The 21,268-nt window shown below is 35.6% G+C and overlaps 1 protein-coding gene across 1 annotated transcript in view; it reads right to left on the bottom strand.

Moving 5' to 3' along the window:
- Window positions 1–20,958, bottom strand: part of EXT2 (exostosin glycosyltransferase 2) — a 91,629-nt gene extending 70,671 nt beyond the window's left edge. The window contains exons 1-6 of the mRNA XM_058161706.1: window positions 20,856–20,958; window positions 14,148–14,712; window positions 13,620–13,709; window positions 9,035–9,151; window positions 4,165–4,360; window positions 321–460 (exon numbers count right to left, since the gene is read on the bottom strand). Of these exons, the coding sequence (XP_058017689.1) occupies window positions 321–460; window positions 4,165–4,360; window positions 9,035–9,151; window positions 13,620–13,709; window positions 14,148–14,683 (1,079 nt within the window). The 5' untranslated portion in view covers window positions 14,684–14,712; window positions 20,856–20,958. The remainder of the gene's footprint in view (window positions 1–320; window positions 461–4,164; window positions 4,361–9,034; window positions 9,152–13,619; window positions 13,710–14,147; window positions 14,713–20,855) is intronic.
- Window positions 20,959–21,268: the final 310 nt, after the last annotated feature.

The following is a 21,268-nucleotide window of genomic DNA, read 5'->3' as shown; positions in this document are numbered from 1 at the left end:
GTTTCTGTGATTCTTTTTTCATGTATGATAGTGTATTCCTTTTCATAGCTTGTGTTGGTTATGCTGTAGCAGGTTGAGCACACTGTAGTCTAAATGAAGCCAGCAACTTTATCAAAAATTGCCTGATCACTCAAACGCTCAACCCACTATTATTGTACCGGTATATTTTGGAAATAAGACAAATGGATTCAACCTATATATTTTTTGATATTTTTCTCAGAATCATGCAGTCTCTAAATAAGCCACGCAGTGATAGTAACAGAATGTAAATCTTCTACTCCAGAATTTCAAGCAACAAAGAGAAAAATGTATGTATGTACCTTTTCCAGTCCAAAACTTCAGAGAAAGGAAGAACGTAAGAATCTGCTATGACAACAGGGATGCAACCAGCCTGAAGAACATCACTCAAAACAGCTTGTCCTAAACGTGCTCCCCGCAGAACAATACAGAATGTGGCTTCCTGTTGACAAAGACCCACAAAATAGTCACAATTGTCTATTATATCAAATTAAAACTAATGCCTGGCTTATTCACGATGTTATCTTTAGGAAACTGGATTGCATAATTATATATCAAATACCTACAGGGTTTTCCTTCTTCATATTAATTATGATAACTGTTAATTACAACTTTGAAATATTAAACTAATATCCCAACCATCCTTTTCCAGAATTATTTCAGCCTCTTCAAGTGACACCATTTGTCTCTCAGATGCTCCTATGTCACATGGCGAACATGAACACCAAAGTTTCCTATATTAAACATACTGTATTTAAAGAGAGGGCCTTCTCAGGGTGCCATCCGCCAAACAATGTCGGCTGGCAGCCCCCAGGGGCAGGGCCTTCTCTGTGGGAGCTCCCACGCTCTGGAATGAGCTTCCCCCTGGTTTACGTCAAGTGCGTGATCTTCGGACCTTTCGCCGTGAGCTGAAAACGCACTTATTTATTCAAGCGGGACTGGCCTAAAATTTTATTGGGTTAAGATTTTATTGGGTTATTTATATTTTAATATTTTAATTCGTTTTAAATTTGGCCACTTTATATGTTTTTTAATTTCTTTTAATATTGATACTGTGATTTTTACTTGGCTGTACACCACCCTGAGTCCTTCGGGAGAAGGGCGGTATAAAAATTGAATAAAATAAAATAAAATAAATAAATAAATAAAATAAAAAGGATCATAAGATGCCTATAGATTTGCATTTTTAAACACATAAATACTAGTGTCTGAGTCAGGGCTGCAATGTTGAAAGCATAAGAAAGGCAGTTTGGTGTAGAGGTTTAGAATCAGGCTATAAACCAGGAGACTGTAATTTCTAGTCTCACTCTGGGCATAAAGCCAGCTGGATAAGCTTAGGCCAATCACTTGTCTCAGCCCTAGGAAGACGGCAATGGCAAATCCCAAGCAGTCTCTTGGATCAAAAACTAAGCTGAAAGTACAAAAACAAACACTCATTACTTTACTCAGATCCAGCCCTTTCATGGAAAAAAAAAATTTTCTGCTCATGACTCATTTGCATGATTCAGTGAATGAGTCATGAGCAGAGGTATTTTTTTTCATGGAAGTTCAGGATCTGACTTAAAACAATTGGGTGCTTGCTTTTTGCAGTTGAGAGATGAGATTTCAGTAATCTTTTCTTTTCTCTCAAAATTCTGCTCCAGAAGATAGCTGCAATCCCTCAGAAGAATATCAAAAATGATAGAAAGACTAGGTTGGAAGGATCCTGTCAATTCCATATTCTGCCAGACTCCTTAATTAGGTCTCAAAAACAACTGCTCACTCATAAAACTTTTTAAAGCACTTTTACTACCGGTTCGGGTGAATAGGTAGTAAAAATGCTTTCAAAAGTAAAAAAGTTTTTACAATCATAGCTGTGCTACACGATTGTTGGGACTTTTTTTTTTTAAAGCATTTTTAACTATTGGTTCTGGAGAACCAGTAGTAAAAAATGCTTAAAAAGTAAAAAAAAAAAAAAAAAAAAGGTCCGAAGATCACACATTGCTCAGCTGATTGTCGGAACTTTTTTTTTTTACTACCGATTCAGTGAATCAGTAGCATTTTTACCTACCGGTTCGGGAGAACCGGCCTGAACCAGTAGCATTTCACCCGATTGCAGATGACTCCTGCTTTTTGTTCTTGAGCTATTTAATCTTTTGGTTTACTTAAAATCTTTTGGAGGGTTTTAGTTGGTTTGTATTGTACAGTGATGATGTTTGGTTGTAATAGTCTGTTGGCTGTTTCTGTGATTCTTTTTTCATGTATGATAGTGTATTCCTTTTCATAGCTTGTGTTGGTTATGCTGTAGCAGGTTGAGCACACTGTAGTCTAAATGAAGCCAGCAACTTTATCAAAAATTGCCTGATCACTCAAACGCTCAACCCACTATTATTGTACCGGTATATTTTGGAAATAAGACAAATGGATTCAACCTATATATTTTTTGATATTTTTCTCAGAATCATGCAGTCTCTAAATAAGCCACAGTGATAGTAACAGAATGTAAATCTTCTACTCCAGAATTTCAAGCAACAAAGAGAAAAATGTATGTATGTACCTTTTCCAGTCCAAAACTTCAGAGAAAGGAAGAACGTAAGAATCTGCTATGACAACAGGGATGCAACCAGCCTGAAGAACATCACTCAAAACAGCTTGTCCTAAACGTGCTCCCAGAGCAATACAGAATGTGGCTTCCTGTTGACAAAGACCCACAAAATAGTCACAATTGTCTATTATATCAAATTAAAACTAATGCCTGGCTTATTCACGATGTTATCTTTAGGAAACTGGATTGCATAATTATATATCAAATACCTACAGGGTTTTCCTTCTTCATATTAATTATGATAACTGTTAATTACAACTTTGAAATATTAAACTAATATCCCAACCATCCTTTTCCAGAATTATTTCAGCCTCTTCAAGTGACACCATTTGTCTCTCAGATGCTCCTATGTCACATGGCGAACATGAACACCAAAGTTTCCTATATTAAACATACTGTATTTAAAGAGAGGGCCTTCTCAGGGTGCCATCCGCCAAACAATGTCGGCTGGCAGCCCCCAGGGGCAGGGCCTTCTCTGTGGGAGCTCCCACGCTCTGGAATGAGCTTCCCCCTGGTTTACGTCAAGTGCGTGATCTTCGGACCTTTCGCCGTGAGCTGAAAACGACTTATTTATTCAAGCGGACTGGCCTAAAATTTTATTGGGTTAAGATTTTATTGGGTTATTTATATTTTAATATTTTAATTCGTTTTAAATTTGGCCACTTTATATGTTTTTTAATTTCTTTTAATATTGATACTGTGATTTTTACTTGGCTGTACACCACCCTGAGTCCTTCGGGAGAAGGGCGGTATAAAAATTGAATAAAATAAAATAAAATAAATAAATAAATAAAATAAAAAGGATCATAAGATGCCTATAGATTTGCATTTTTAAACACATAAATACTAGTGTCTGAGTCAGGGCTGCAATGTTGAAAGCATAAGAAAGGCAGTTTGGTGTAGAGGTTTAGAATCAGGCTATAAACCAGGAGACTGTAATTTCTAGTCTCACTCTGGGCATAAAGCCAGCTGGATAAGCTTAGGCCAATCACTTGTCTCAGCCCTAGGAAGACGGCAATGGCAAATCCCAAGCAGTCTCTTGGATCAAAAACTAAGCTGAAAGTACAAAAACAAACACTCATTACTTTACTCAGATCCAGCCCTTTCATGGAAAAAAAAAATTTTCTGCTCATGACTCATTTGCATGATTCAGTGAATGAGTCATGAGCAGAGGTATTTTTTTTCATGGAAGTTCAGGATCTGACTTAAAACAATTGGGTGCTTGCTTTTTGCAGTTGAGAGATGAGATTTCAGTAATCTTTTCTTTTCTCTCAAAATTCTGCTCCAGAAGATAGCTGCAATCCCTCAGAAGAATATCAAAAATGATAGAAAGACTAGGTTGGAAGGATCCTGTCAATTCCATATTCTGCCAGACTCCTTAATTAGGTCTCAAAAACAACTGCTCACTCATAAAACTTTTACACTTCTGGAAGGGTAACAATCCACCAAACTCATAATTCTAATGCTTCAGATATTTATCTACAGAAGCCCTCATATTTTTAAAAATAAATCATACTCTCTTGTAACCAACAAGAAATGATCAGAGCAAAATGCAGCATTACCTGAAGGACCTGAGGGTAATCAAACATCAGGTTTTTATGGCAACGTTTTCGAATAAATGGAATTCCCTCTGAAAGGTTGGTACACTTGTCCAAGATTAGCACAGATTCTGTATTCTCTGCTTGAAGAGCCTCCAGTTCTGAACGGTATTCAGGATGAAGAGCAATTTGGGAGGAGAGGAGAAAATATCTGCGGAGACTGAAGAATACACAACAATTGGAACCATACAAGTTTAGAAGTGTATTCATTAAGCATATGAAAATACACTTCTCTTTATGCTGCCAAGGACTTAGGCATGGTAGTGACACAGTAGTTACAATGCAGTATTGCAGGCTAACTGCTGCTGATTGCAGCAATTTGGCAGTTCGAATCCCATTAGGCTCAAGATTAACTTGGCCTTCCATCCTTCTGAGGTCAGTAAAATGAGGACCCAGATTGTTGGGGAAAATATGCTGACTCTGTAAACAGCTTAGAGAGGGCTGTAAAGTAATATGAAGTAGTATATAAGTCTGAGTGCTATTGCTATTATTACACAAACATAGTCTTATATATTTGCTTGCCTTCTTTGGTTTTTGGTGCACCAACAATATGATAGTTGGGAAAAATTATGTATCAACCCAATTGTGAAGACATTATTAAAGAAGTTGAATAAGCAAAATGCAGTAGGTAGTGCAGTTAAAAAATACATACATTTAATCTTCACACTTGAACACAATGTGAGCCACTAACATCAATTAATCATGAATAAGTATGGTGGGACTGCAGGCAAACTATCTCACCCTCTGAATTTACTGGTGTCATTATCAATTTATTCAATTAAACTTATTTTCAAGGATGCACTGAAACACAATCTATGGTTGCACCATTATTTGAAAACTAGCTACATTCAAATAAATAGAATATTCTCCAATAAATATGGTAAAGATTGTGTTTAGAAGTGGTTTTGAAAGGACTAACATAACATGCATCATATTAGCCCTGGCTTTCTACACTTTCTCTTAAACTCTTTTATTATTTTTCTTTTGATTAGATACCAAGTTATAAATATTATATGAGCAATAGAAGATGGAAGTTGTTTTCCTGGTTATAGCTGAACTATCCTGGTTTTGTTCAGCAATAATTCTATTCAAAAAACCAAAAACTAACTTTTAATCAGGCAATTTATTTTTTTAAGAAAAAATGTAGGTGGCAAATGTGATCTATAAACATAATTAAAAATATATCACCTTTAAAACTGAATACATACCAATCCAGACTTAGAGGGAGTTTCTAATATTTAACCAATACCAGTAACAGGAAGTTACAAATACAGTAAAAATTAAGTTCCAATTTTCAGATGAGAAACTAGAGCTTTAGAAGTAACATAATTTAATTTGCAGAACATTGCCACATGACAATATTATCAACAGTCACATGTTTGTCTTATAAAGTGGTTTAGTTAAGGGGTCTCCAACCTTGGCAACTTTAAGACTGGTGGACTTCAACTCCCAGAGTTCCTCAGCCAGCAAAGCTGAGAGGAACTCTGGGAGTTGAAGTCCACCAGTCTTAAAGTTGCCAAGGTTGGAGACCCCTGGTTTAGCTTGCTGTCAGTTTTGGGATCATACCACTCTGATAGTATGCTTCTTGATTCATCTTGAGAAACTAGCTCAGATCGAAATGATTTATAAATTTCATAAACAAACCAATACATTAGTATATTCTCAAAAGACAACAGGTCAGCCTACTAGAAAAGACATTTATTCTTCCCTCCGGGCATATGAAACTGATTTAATTTAAGCCAGATCAGTTTTCCATGTAACAGTGGATTGTCTATGAAAATGGGGCAAGATATCAAGTATTTCCTATTCTATCATCTTTCTTTAATAGCTGTCTGTTACTTAAATTTACAACTTTATAAGTCACCTGTAGGCAATTTTTTTTATTGTACTATTAAATACCAGGGCCTTGTTACTTGAACTCATGTAAAATATATCAGTAAATTAGGTTTGCAAGTACTGGGACTTAAAAGTCAAAATTTATAATAAAAATAAAACTGAACTCATACAATTTTCAAAACAAATAATTAAAATATGAAGCAACTGACACAAGTATTAACTAAGAGGCATATGACTGAAATCACTCTCAAAATAATCTATCAAACCTGCTCTGAATAAGAGATAAAACTCAGTTTCCAATAAAAAACTGAACCACTCAGAATATGCAAGTCCAAGAAGAAAGAAGCCAGATATTCCTTCTTTCAAGGTGCATTTTTTTAAATTAAAAAATCCCATTGAATAATAATGAAAACTATATTGAATCTTTACACATAAACAAATAGAACTATCAGACAGCATACAATGTTCTTCAACTGTAATACTTCACTCATGGCTTGTTATTTATTATGCCTTTTTCATAGGGATACATCAAAGATACCGTAGATAACTGTAGAAGTTAGTACAGTAGAGTGAAGAATAACTGAAATTGCCTCAAATGGAATTACACTGTGTAGGGTTGTATGAAAATGAAAATTTTAGGTAAAATGAAAAAAATAAAACAAAACATCTTAACATTTCTAATGTAAACTTCTTTGATTTTTTTTTGTTGTTGTGGCACCTACCCTTTGAATATCGTCTTCTCAAAAATAGATTGGCCCTGACCCTTCTGGCTTGGGGACTTGGATGAGTGACACATTCAGTCCATGGTTATGGTGATTTGTTGTTGATTGCTCTTTTTTTACCTCAGCTACTGATTATGTGTATATTCTATGAATTTAAGACAGGTGGCAATATACATTTAAATAATAAACAGGCAAAATAAATAAACTGAGAAAGCCACTTTGGTGCAGTGGTTAAGTTCTGAAAAACCTTGCCAAGAAAACTGACTCAAAGGCATAAACAAATGAACTGCAAGATAGATAAATATAGCAGAATAATGATTGGAAGGGACCTTGAAAGTCATCAATTAAAACAGATTTTAAACATAAACCAAACTGCATATTTTGATTGTTAAAACTTTTCTTAAAAGTTTCTTAAAATGTTTTACTTCAGAGTTCTTAAGAACACAGCTCATAAATATGAATATAACATTTCATTTTACAGAAGTTTATTCTGCTTTATAATATAAAAGTGGAAGTTATTTAAAAGATATATTAACCAACCTTCTGTTAAATTTGTAAAGACGAAGAAGATAGAGAATTTGGGAGAGAATTTGGGATGATAAGATGCTCAAGATGAATAGTTTAGAAATAAATGTAAGGGATAAGGGAGAAGAGCTGAACGTGATACAAAAATGAGCATGAAGCATTCCTAACATTTCTGGAATTTGAGAAAGAAATTTCTGATTCTGAAGTATACCTTCAAAAGACTAAAACCTAATAATGCAAGCAGATCATAAAATAAGTGGATTAATAAAATGAGGAATAAACAAAAAAGCAGGACAATGATATCTTCTATTATCTATTAACCAAGGAAGATGCCAAGGACATTTAAAAAAGAAAATGGCAGAGTTTTCAAATATATATGAAATAGTAATGAGGGGAACTTTAGAATATTAAAGTCTATTGGAAGATAAATTCCTATGTTTGTTGCTTTCAATTCCTGAGTCATATTACTAATAATTAATTATTCAAAGAACAGAAGAATGAATGAAAAAAATGAGCTCTCCTTGATATCAACCTATAGGAAAGACTTAGTCAATGAAGTGGAAATAACAGGAACATTACTGAAAAGTGATCGTGTGATATTGGAGCTACTGATTTTAAAGGAAAGTAAAATCATGTATAGTCAACAATTTTAATAGTCAACTTTTAAAAAACGGATTTTAATAAATCTTAGTAGGATTGAATGGAAGCAGGAGTTAAGCGTGTTTTCTTTTTCCCTATCTGGTTAGGATTTTTTTTAGACATTTAATGTTTAAAAAAAAAAAGCTAACAAGGAAAGTTCTTAAAAGAAGATATGAAAATGTAGTTATAAATAATCGCACTAGAGGGAGGGAGAAAACACCGAATCAAATAAGTAAGGCTGCCCCAATACTATAATGAAGATCGGAACACATACAAAGACATAGTCAGGAAGCGGAAAGAGGAACAATTCTCTAAGGAAAAAACCATAGAGTTTGGTACTGAAAAAATAGTCAGAAATGTCAATACTAAGAATGATCCAAGACCCAAGATTCAAGACTTGGCAAAGTATGTTAAAAATAAGGGCTTCCTTGTTTCAATTAATAGAATTAACAGAATAACAGAGATGGAAGGACGTTAGAGGTCTTCTAATCCAACCCTCGGCTCAAGCAAGAGACCTTATACATTCCAGACAAATGGCTGTCCGGTCCCTTCTCTAAAGCCTCCAGTGATGGAGCACCCACAAGTTATATCAAAATAAAATCAAGTGAAAAGTATCTGTATACTACCTGCTCAATGCAAAATGTTAATAGAAAAAAGCAGTTAGTTATTCAACTCCTATTTGACTCAGTTTTCTCCAATAACAGGGTGTGTACAACAATTATGAAGGAATAGATTGAAGTATGAGATTGATAGTACTCTTTCAAGAAATATTTTCTTTGAATGAGTTTAAATCTCCAAGATCTGCTGAATTACAATAGAAATTTCCTGATGAACCAGTCAAATGGTTATATATTATCCTGGACAATTCATGGAAAATGAATAAAGGGCAAATAGTGTTCCCAGTTTCAAAATAAATTCGGGTAGAGAATCCAGAGTTTACACAAACAGGTATTCTGACATAATATTTAAGATGTCTGGACTATATTGAATATTTCAGCTCTCCAGTTCTAAATGAATGGAGGAGTATCACTATTAAGAGAATTTTACCAAATTCTGACCTGACTGAATTTCTTAGCACTGTAAGCAAAAGCACAATTAACATCTTAGCTTACCCTTGTCCTTTATTTAGCAGTTGTACTTCTGCAGATAGGGGACTATAAACTGGAATACTGACATCATATCCTTGCCGATAGGTCCATGTAGAAAAACCACCTCCTGCCAACAGAGCTCTGAGGATGATAGAAAGAAAATACCAGATTTGTATGTTTTTTTTCTTCAAATGTTCATTAATTCAAAGGATTTAGATAATCAGAGAGGTAAGATAAAGTTTAGGGCAGAAAAATACTAATTAAAACACAATAAGTATACAACAAAAGACAATTTATCTAAACCATAAGCCACAAATTCAGGTATCTGTGTAACTGAACATTTTCTATCTCTTTCAACTGCTATGAATAGCAGCTAAATCAGGGATGTCAAACTCGTGTTGTCACAGTGTCGTCACAGGACGTATCACAACTTTTTTCTCCTTTGCTAAAGTGGGCATGGGCATGGCCAGTGCGTGACAGATCCAGCCCATGGGCCGCGAGTTTGTCACCCCTGACTTAAATGAAAAGCTGTATATTGGTAGTTTAATACAGGTAGTCCTTGACTTGCAACAGTTAAGACCATTCAAAGTTACAATGGCACTGAAAAAAGTGACTTCTCAGTTTTTCACAGTTACAACCACTGCAGCATTCCCATGGTCACATGATCAATATTGAGATGCTTGGCAATTGACTCATATTTATGACAATCCTGGGATCATGTGATCACCATTTGCAATCTTCTGATAAACAAAGTCAATGGAGAAGCCAGATTTACTTATCAATTTTGTTACTAATTTAACAACTGTAGTGATTCACTTAGAGCTGTGGCAAGAAAGGTCATAAAACAGGGCAAAACCCATTTAACAACTGTCTTACTTAGCAACAGAAATTTTGGGCTCAACTGTGGTTATAAGTTGAGGACTACTTCTAAATGAGCATGAAAAGACAGCAAACTTCCAATTTGCAAATATTTTAATTGTCCCTTTCAAGCAGAAAATAACATGACCTTTTGCAACATAAATTTCCACTCCGCTCTGGATATATCCAGAATCAAAACGTATGCTAGATTAATGGAAAAGAATTTAGTAGTTTTTTTAAATAATTGCATTATTTTTCATTATCCATTATTTTTTAAGTTATCTTTTCTATTACAAAAAAGATTCTAAAGCAAATTTAGTAAATGAAAGAATATTCATATAAATAGTGCCTAAAAATTGAACCAGACAAGGATTTCACTTTCTTCATCTTAAATTCAGGATGCTAAACACAAAATGATTAATAAAGAGTCCTCCAAAATTGATATGAAATCTGGCTGCCTTCACCAATTATTACAATAGAACGTTATCACTATATTTTCTTAATAGGGTAACTTATGTCAGGAAAAGAAGGGGGAATGAATTTACTAGTTCTTTTTGACATTTCAGCAGCTTTCAATATAAAATATTATAAAATAAAATAGGAGGAGGAAGATGTGTTGAATATGTTCACCACCTTGAGTTGTTTATAAAAATAATAAAGGTGAGATACAAACAAACCAATAAATAAAAATATTAATGGTTCCAGGATACTTCTGAATACACGCTGAAGTGCAATATATTACACACATTACTCCTACACATTTGGACAGTTACAGAAAAGGCTGCTTTCGAATTATTATTTCTTCCCAGTATGCTACAAGAATACCATATGTTTCACACGTCAACATTCCCATTCATTCTAGAGAGGCTGGACTAATGTGCATTCATTTCTTCCCTCTAGATCAGCATTTCCCAACTTCAGCAGTTTTAAGATGTGTGAACATCAACTCTCAGAATTCTCCGCCAACATGCTCTAGATAGTTCAAGCAATGTACCTACAGAACCAGTATAAGGGCAGGGTTACAGACACAAGGTGAAAGATTTATATGATCTGAAGAGAAACCAGAGTATTAAATGAACATCAATGAATGGAAACATAATTTATGAAGATTTATAAAAACATAATATAAAGAAACAAGGAAGACTAACTAACTGATACCAAATACAGACAAGATGGCAATAATAGGGGTGTTAAATGTAGACAAAATATTAACAGTGTGGATAATTCATTGGTCTAAGTAAGTGAATATGTGGGCTAATATCTTTCACATGTGCTCCTCCAACATTCTGACAAGTTAGGGGTTATGGGAGTTGAAATCCAAAATATATGGAGGGCACCCAGGTTGCCAATTTTACTACTATCCCCACTCTCAGAATCAGGAATATTGTCTGAGACTATCCTTGTATCGAAGTATTTTTTATAGCTTAGACTGAGCCAATAAGTTTGAATTTATGGGACACAGGTAATCTTGCAATAATTATTCACCCTTTGGCAATCTCTAATTTGGATTACTACAATGTGTTTTACATATATGTGGTTACTATAAATTAATCTTTTGGAAGCTTCAGTCACTCCACACAAGGCAGTTATATTATTAATGCGAATTAATTAGTATGATCACATTATTATTGTTTTATTACATCCATTGACTATTAATTTTTACTGCAATTAACTTTAGGGTTTACACAATTCATAAATCTAGTTGCCACAATGTAGCATTTTTACATAGATTTTAAAGTTATACAAATTCATGCAGATTTATAAATGTGAGGTTTTATTCAAATAATTTATTATTTATTTTTTATTGTTAAAAAAAGAACTAGCCACAAATCTTTGGACTAGATCCAGAGAGTATATTTGGGATGAAGGAGAGAAAAGCTGTGCTTTTATTTATATAAATTTTGTGAGTCCCAAATTAACAAAAGTAGAAGACAAACAATACAAGACATATACGTTCATTGTTGCCTGATCACAAACTTGCTCGAAAGGTTTGGCTACCTATACTTGAAGACAAATAAACACATCACACAGACTTTTGGCCTATATTTTCTTTATTAATGTCTTTGATTGTTTTTAGGAGAACTGGAGTGGAGTTTTGAGAAGAAACACTTGAAGGCCTTACGATTGCAAAACAATTATACATGACTGCCCTCTGCAGGCTAGCCATGGTTCATCTATACATAGGATTTGATTTGTTTTTTATTAAAAGTTATTTTTTTCAGTTTTTACATTTTAGTTAATTACTAGAAACATACGTTGCATTGATCTGTTTTTTGCACAAAAATAAAAATTGTACTTCTAACACTTATTAAATTATCCATACCAGTGCACATATAATTTTAATAGAAACAATGCAAGTAGTACATTCCCTTTGAAAACATTTTGATATACATACTAGAATTTAAAAGCAAGGTCATAATGTCATAATAAGAGTTGGAAGGGACCTTGGAGGTCTTCTAGTCCAACTCCCTGCCCAGGAGTTAGGCAGACAAATGATTATCCAACATTTTCTTTAAAATTTCCAGTGTTGGAGCATTTACAACTTCTGCAGGCAAGTTGTTCCACTGATTAATTGTTCTAACTGTCAGAAAATTTCTCCTTAGTTCTAAGTTGCTTCTCTCCTTGATTAGTTTCCACCCATTGCTTCTTGTTCTACCCTCAGGTGCTTTGGAGAATAGTTTGACTCCCTCTTCTTTGTGGCAACCCCTGAGATATTGGAACACGGCTATCATGTCTCCCCTCATCCTTTTTTTCATTAAACTAGACATACCGAGTTCCTGCAGCTGTTCTTCATATTTTTAGCCTCCAGTCCCTTAATCATTTTTGTTCCTCTTCTCTACACTCTTTCTAGAGTCTCAACATCTTTTTTACATCGTGGCGACCAAAACTGAATGCAATATTCCAAGTGTGGCCTTACCAAGGCATTATAAAGTGGTATTAACACTTCACCTGATCTTGATTCTAACCCTCTTTTTATGCAGCCCAGAACTGTGTTTACTTTTTTGGCAGCTGGTGCACACTGCTGGCTTATATCTAAATGGTTGTCCACTAGGACTCCAAGATCCCTCTCACAGTTACTACTATTGAGCAAGGTACCACATATCCGGTACCTGTGCATTTTGTTTATTTTGCCTAAATGTAGAACCTCATTTTTCACTGTTGAATTTCATTTTGTTAGATAGCACCCAATGTTCAAGTCTGTCAAGATCCTTCTGTATCTTGAGCCTATCTTCTGGAGTGTTGGCTATTCCTGCCAGCTTGGTGTCATCTGCAAATTTGATGAGTTCCCCATCTATCCCCTTGTCCAAGTCTTTGGTACATCACTTAAATCAACTTCCATCACTTTCAACTGAGAACAGCACTCAGTCATGTATTATCTATATAAATATAATGACATACTAAGGGTAGCTAGCACTAGACATCCCCATGACTCATATCTAGGGGGCTTTAGGATTTGAAAGGTTTTACTTTTCATCTTCAATAAAAATATGCCTTTGGAACATCGGTAAATTGGAACAAATACTTTAACTCTAGGTAGAGTAATGTTTTTAGAAAGCAGCATAGGTCCCATGTCTAGTTTTTCGTCTAGAAATGGTGAAGGAGAAAAAAAAATCAAGCAGAAAAGTTATCTTATTTATGGAATATCCCAAGCCAAGCATATGCACGAAGTCTTCCATTTTTTTTACCTAACTTTCTATAAGTCACCTAACTACTTAAAAAAAAAGACAAAACAACAGCTAAAATTACCTACCTGTCCCTTGGAACATCTAACGCTGTGTTATAGTCAGGTGGCCCTCCAGGCAGCATATTGAACAAGAGATGATTGGTGCCTCGATCCCAACTAAGATGATAAAGGAAATGAAAGAAAAATCTGAGCACCACACAGAACAGGTACTTGAATTTTGGACATAAAACAAAACCTAAAGCAATTCTACAACAAAGCAGCTAATTAAAATAAAAATATCCCAGCTATCTTTATTTGTCTGATTTCTTCAGCAACTAATAATTAAGTCTGTTCGCAATCCTATGCAAAACTATTAAGAAAGCATAAGAATCCAATTGAATGTATTTCTAGTGTAGGAATACAGGATCATAGCTTTAATTATTAATCTTTGGGAGAAAAAGACATTCAGTAATTAAGACTGAAAAATTCACTGTGATTCAATATCAAAACCTAACACAATATTTATATCCTGGCTGTCACATTTTTTCATAATCCCTATTCTTGAATGTCTATTTTAGTTTTGGAAGTTACTATAAGGTTTCTGAAGGGAGGTACCGGGATAATTGTGCCAAAGCCTGAGCTGTTTCCTTGATACGCAGTGTGTTCTGGTTGAAAACATCAATGGATGGTACAAATAGACAAGCACGATTGATGTCATCTGTGTAAAAGTCACTATCAGAAATAGCAGTTAATAGTTCATTGTATTCCTTGGAAATGGTGTGACTGACTGGCATGTTGTATTCATCCATATACTTCTTTAGGGAATAAATATAGACTTTGATCTTATTCTTTGGATTGAAGCCACAGCGATAAACATCAAAACATGTGTGCATCCTGCAGCTGAGATCTCCCCGTTCTGGAATGGCACTGTCTGCAGGAATCTTGATTATAGGTACATCATGAATGCTGCGCTTCTCAAGGGTCCATTCATTTGAGGACTCAATGGAGTGAGGCCAGAACTGGAACATGCCAGTGGCAATTAACCCCAGTAACACAACAGAAAATAGAGCAATGTAGTAGATGCGATGTTTGGTCTTCATTCTTGGGATGAGGGCTGGACCCCGAGTGTTGTATTTGACTGACGCACACATAATGAAAAAAGCCACCTTCCCACAAGCTTCTGTAGAATAGAACACATATAAAGAAAAATTAAAAGAGAGTATTTTATTATTAAACCAGTAAAACATGTTTGCGGATAAAATAAATATTACATAGATGTTTCCATTCTCCTATCCAATTTCTTTCTTTTTTTAAAAAGCGCTTCTGATTTTGCTTTATATATCTATTTTTCTGAAACTGTATCTCATATAGTATCAGCTAGGAAAACAGACAACAAAGCAAACAGGATATGCAACAACAGGGAATTTACTGAATACATCCCAAATTCTGACTGTCATCTACTACTGTTTAGTTCTGATTCCAGTATTATACTGGGCATATGAGGTTCCTATCTAGGTTCAGGATTTTTTGCTAAAACAGGCCAAAAAAATAAGTCATTTTCTACCCTAAATAGGGAAACATAAATTATCAATAGAACACATACTAATTTAAGATCATTTCAAGTAATATGAATTCAACACATATTTTGATGTGCAGTGTTTAATGGCAAAATGGGCAGCATATAAATTTAATAAATATTTCCTCAAAAATCCTTTTAATTACCCCATAAAGATAAAACACCACCATAAGAGTCATATTGTGGCATCTTTAAGCTAAGTTATGAGGTTCTGTGGGTTCTCAAGCTATAGATACAGTATATGGAGTGTAGTGCTATAGCACAACAAACTGCACACTATCTTCCTTGGAAAATTGCAGAGTAATTATGTTACGCATATTATAAATGGAGAGTCAATGCTAATACATGGCAAACTTCTCAAAGCCACATTGCAAATGTATGGCCAAGTTAAAGTCTGAGTCAATGACTACCTGCTTAAATGTATAATTTCAGCCTATATTATTCATACAGTTAGAGTGAACTAAAAATAGTTTTGTATTTATATAAGCCACTTCAGTTAAATTTAAGTGAAACAAAAGATAGCTTCCCATATGGCCAAGATGATTTTATAATTATTTTACATTCGTTACAAAATTGGTATCCCTCTTATTTAGACATTCTATACAGCTCATAAATTATCAATTTATAATCTAAAACAATGTGTTAATACAAGGATATATCTGTTTCACCCCCACCGCACCCCAAGGAATAGTTCTAAGACTGGGAATCATCTAGTTTTCTTATTTCTTAATTTCTTATTCTTGATTGGAGATTAGGTGAAAGTTATACAACACAATCAAGAACATGATTTTTTTTACAGGAGAAGGCACACCATTTCTTTCTTCAAGGTAGTGGGAACTACTCCTTCATTCAAAGAATTAATAACTACTCAAATCCATGCAGATAACCTCTTCTCTGTGTGAAAGAAATTTAGTGCAGGTGGTCCTTGATTTATGACTGCAATTGGGCACTAAATTTCTGTTGCTAAGCAAGGTAGTTGTTAAGTGAGTTTTCCCTATTTTACAACCTTTTTTGCCAGAGTTGTTAAGTGAATCACGTGGTCATTAACTGAATCTGGTTTCCCCCATTGACTTTGCTTGTCAGAACCATCTGGGAAGGTTGCAAATGGTGATGATGTGATCTCCAGAGAATACAACTGTAAAAAATATGTCACTTGCCAGTGTCCAAATTTGATCACATGACCATAGGGATGCTCAATGGTAATAAATGTGAAAAATGGTCAAGTCACTTTTTTCAGTGCCATTATAAGTTTGAACAGTCACTAAATGAATGGTTGTAAGTTTAGGACTACTTGTAGATCACAGGAGGTGGAGCTCATACTGCAGAGTACCTTATTCACATCCTCACAGTTCACAATTATTGCATCTGAAACAGACCTAGGATGCATTAGCAGAGAGATAGAATCAAGATCACATGAAGTGTTAATACCACTTAATTGTGCCTTGGTAAGCCCACACTTGGAATACTGCATCCAGTTTTAGTCAACATAATGTAAAAAAGATGTTGAGTCTCTAGAAAGAGTGCAGAGAAGAGCAACAAAGATGATTAGGAGACTGGAGGATAAAACATATGAAGAACTCTTACCGGAATTGGGTATGTCTAATTTAATGAAAAGAAGGACTTGGGGTGACATGATAGCAGGGTTCCAATATTTGAGGGGCTGCCACAAAAAAGAGAGAATCTTATTTTCCAAGCACCTGAAGGCAGAACAAGAAGCAATGGAGGGAAACTAATCAAGAAGCAAACCAACCTAGAACTAAGGAGAAATTTTCTGACAGTTAGAACAATTAATCAGTAGAACAATTTGCCTCCAGAAGTTCTATGTATTCCAACGCTGGAGGTTTTTAAGAAGAGTTGGGCAGCCATTTGTCCGAATATGGTTTCAATTTGAGCAGAAACTTTGACTAGAATACCTCGAAATCCCTTCCAACTCTATTATTCTGTTAGCATACAGAATCTCATGGAGTTATTATGGTTACTATGGCCATTTGGTGAAACTCAATTTAGAGATGAAAAAGAAGATTTAAGGAATTTGCACACCATGCAGGACAACACTAAACAACTGGATATAAATATTGGAAAGGATAAGGATATTTGAAAAGGTTTTGAACTTTAGCCACTTAAATTAAGAAAAACAAACTGTTTTAGTTTTAGGTAAGAAAGAGAGTCCCAACTTACAAATATTTTTCAAGTTTCATTTACCTGAAAACTTTTTTCCAAATATAAGTTGTACACATGTTGAATTTATCTATTTGAAGCGGGATATCAATATAATTAATTAATATTTTCCCAAAGTATATATAAGCAAAAGTTTGACTTGTGAACTATAAAAGTGGTAACAGAAATATATTGTACAAATCTTTCCAATATGATGCATGAAAATTTGTACTTAAAAACAGGTACTAGATGACAAAGTGACCTTCAAATACAAAATGGAAAAGCAGAAGAACTGGATGAGTAGACCATATGGGGAACATTTTGTATAATATATTCAGGGGCTGAAACAGATGTCTTCTCTAAACAATTCCATTAATAAAATTAACTCACAAACCATTACATTTTCCCAGTTATATTTCTATTTATGTCATTTAGAATTTCAATAATGGTTTGCAATAAAATAAAGGCTTAGGGTTTGTTTTTTTTACTTTGGGAGTCTTGCCATTTTTTAAAATGAGGAAATATTCGTGCTTTGAATTAAGACTTTCTAATTATACTCAATTAAATACACTGTAATTACTTGTGGTGAACTCTATTCTCTTCCCAAGAATTTTCAATTTCCACTGAGGGAAAAGAAGAACTATTTAGATTGTTCCAGCAACCATCAAATTTTTACTGTAGTCACAGACCAGAACTATGTATAATCCCCCCCAAAAGACAATGAAAATAAGTTTGAAACAAGATTTATGTAAAATCATATACATAAATGAGAAAATGTTTTAAGAAAAGCCTAAAAGACATTTGCTACTCAACTTCCCAGACAAGATGATTTCAAACTTCGTTAAAAGTGGTTTTTGTAAAAACGTGTTAAAAGGAGCTCCATAAATAACTAGTACATTTTTATGTATTTCTTTCAGAAAATAATTCCATGATACATAGGGAAATTTCTAAACCAGCCATAACTTCAACATATCCGAAGTAGAATTACTGAAGATACGCTTGTGCAAATAAATAACTTTAAATCATATTTCTAGATATCTTATGCCTTTTTAAAACATTTTTGCAGTCTACTATCAAATGAATTATAAAACAGAATCATTCGGCAGTTGCGCCCCTTCCTTGATCGGGATGCCTTGTGCACAGTCACTCATGCGCTCGTTACCTCTCGCTTGGATTATTGTAATGCTCTCTACATGGGGCTCCCCTTGAGGTGCACCCGGAGGCTTCAGTTAGTCCAGAATGCAGCTGCGCGGGTGATAGAGGGAGCTTCGCGTAGCTCCCGTGTAACACCGCTCCTGCGCAGACTGCACTGGCTACCTGTGGCCTTTCAGGTGCACTTTAAGGTTTTGGTTACTACCTTTAAAGCGCTCCATGGCTTAGGGCCTGGGTACTTACGGGACCTCCTGCTGTTACCTCATGCCTCCCACCGACCCGTGCGCTCTCACAGAGAGGGACTTCTCAGGGTGCCGTCCGCCAAGCAATGTCGGCTGGCAGCCCCCAGGGGAAGATCCTTCTCTGTGGGGGCTCCCACCCTCTGGAACGAACTTCCCCCGGGTTTACGCCAAATACCTGACCTTCGGACCTTCCGCCGCGAATTGAAAACACATCTATTTATTTGCACGGGGCTGGCCTAAATTTTATTGGTTTTAAATTTATTATTAATTTTAATGGGGTTTTTAGTTTTATATATTTTTAAAGTTTTTAGGCCAACTATACAATAAGTTTTTTAATTTGTATTTTAATTGTATATTTTTTATACCGTTTTGTTTTATCTTGGCTGTACACCGCCCTGAGTCCTTCGGGAGAAGGGCGGTATAAAAATTGAATAAATAATAATAATAATAATTACCTCTCTTGGTTAATATGGTACAGAATTTCTCCAAAAAGCTCTTTGATCTTGTCAATAATTTCTTCATGAAGACAGATTAATAGTTAATATACTGCCGCTATAAATCTTAACATAGCAATGAAACTAATCTCCCATTCTCTCATTCATATACACAGTAGAATAAGCAGGTTTCATATTAAGATCAAATATCCAAGACAAATTTTAATTTGCTAAGGAATATAATTTCTTCCTCTGGGTATATTGTCATGGAAGTTCTTAATCATCTATATATTATTGGACAGAAGAAAAAGTTTTCTTCCATAGCAGTAAATTCACAAATGAGTAATAATCCATATAGAGATGACTGTATAGTTCCATAGCAATGGAATTCTGCATCAACCAAATTATAGACAGTATAAAAGAATTTTACTGTTAAAACTGTTGAACAAATTATTTCAATATCAGCAAAGACTTAGTGGAGAAATCAATTGAAACTTGATCAATAACTGCTTCTGCAATTTCCAGTACCAAACAGTTATACTTAGAATGAAGGATTTGCAACTTTTGTTTGCATATCATGCTTCACTATAAGGCACTGTTTCTCAACCTCCGCAACTTTCAAGAAATGTGGACTTCAACTCCCAGAATTTCCCAGCAAGCTGTTCTGGCTGAAGGATTCTGGGAATTGAAGTCCACCTGTCTTAGATTTGCAAGGTTGAGTAACACTGCGATAAGCAATTTAACCATGTTCTATAGAATTAACTCAGTGTTCTGATTCATAGACTACATTATAACTAGCCACCCAAAATTGGTTCATAGAACATATTAGGATATAATGCAAGCACACAAACATTCAAGGATTTCAGACCTTAACCTGGAAATTTAGGATGAAAGTGGTATGAACCATGTATGGGAGGAGTGGTACAATTGGGATTTATTGGAAAAACACATTTGGGCACAAACTTGCAAATTTATAATTCAAGGCTTCACCTTCAAATCCTCAACATTAAGCCATTTAAATTCAATAGCTGGATTCACACAACATGCTACACCGTTAACTATAAACTTTCAACGACAAGGGCTAAACTACACCAAGCATAATAACTATAAAATCTAGCATGCTGTATTAGCCAGGCCATCATTTTAAGCCACGATGCGATTTGGCTTTGCTTAGCATGTTATACAAAGCCATTAACCTGTTAACAATAGTTTATCCATGATATGTTGCACAAATAAAGCTAATAAAAAAAAGGCAACAGACACACACAAATGCTGGCTGGCTTTATCCATCTTTATTAGTTTTTCTACCTTCTTGATCCATTTCAAACTCTTCCTTGGATTAAAATGGGAGTTCTCATAATCTTTGCCAATCAACCGTTGCCGGGATTTTGTAGAGCTTTGTTTATAGGATTTAAAGACTTAACTACCCAGACGTGTATTTCTAAACTGCTGGGTTATCCTTTTTGACAGAGAAGCACGAAGTAGTGGCTGGAGGAAGGAAACAGCGAGATGGGCGAAGGCGGCATTCAAATATTTCAAAACAGCCATTCTATCACGCAGGCGCCGACACCACGCAGGGCGGTTTCGGGGTCTGGAAGGAGAAGTGGGAGCCTTTCACCTCTCGCTGCACTTGGGGCACCTGACGCCCCGCTCTGCCTATCCCAGAACCTCTTTTCCAACCTCTGAGAAACCCGGTTTAGAAGCGCCCTCCGCAACAGCCGGGCCGAGAACAACCTCGAGTCGCCGGGGATACTTCTCTCACCTGCGGACCTTCCGCCCGACGGAGGCTCGGCGGAGGGGACCGCGATGGGCAGACGTCCCCCTCGACCCCTCCGTCTTCGCCAGCCACGGCCGACGCTTCCGGCTTCCGGTTGAGCGTGACGTTATTTCCTGCGCGCATTCAGTTTCCCGTGAGTGACAGCGTTTCGAACTCTGGAAGCCGGCTAGTCTTGTTTAAGTTCTAAAGCAGGGGTCTCCAACCTTAGTCCCTTTAAGACTTGTGGACTTCAACTCCCAGAGTTCCTCAGCCAGCTTTGCTTTGCTGGCTGAGGGACTCTGGGAGTTGAAGTCCACAAGTCTTAAAGGGACCAAGGTTGGAGACCCCTGTTTAGAGTCGACTGCAAGGAGCTGGGGGGAGGGGGCGCGAAGGGGAGAGGGACGTTATCGGAACTCCTG

The sequence above is a fragment of the Ahaetulla prasina genome, chromosome 1 (genome assembly GCF_028640845.1).
Source record: "Ahaetulla prasina isolate Xishuangbanna chromosome 1, ASM2864084v1, whole genome shotgun sequence".
NCBI lineage: Eukaryota > Metazoa > Chordata > Lepidosauria > Squamata > Colubridae > Ahaetulla > Ahaetulla prasina.
Note: the sequence above shows the minus strand (reverse complement) of the source record. Positions and strands in the feature narration are given on the sequence as shown.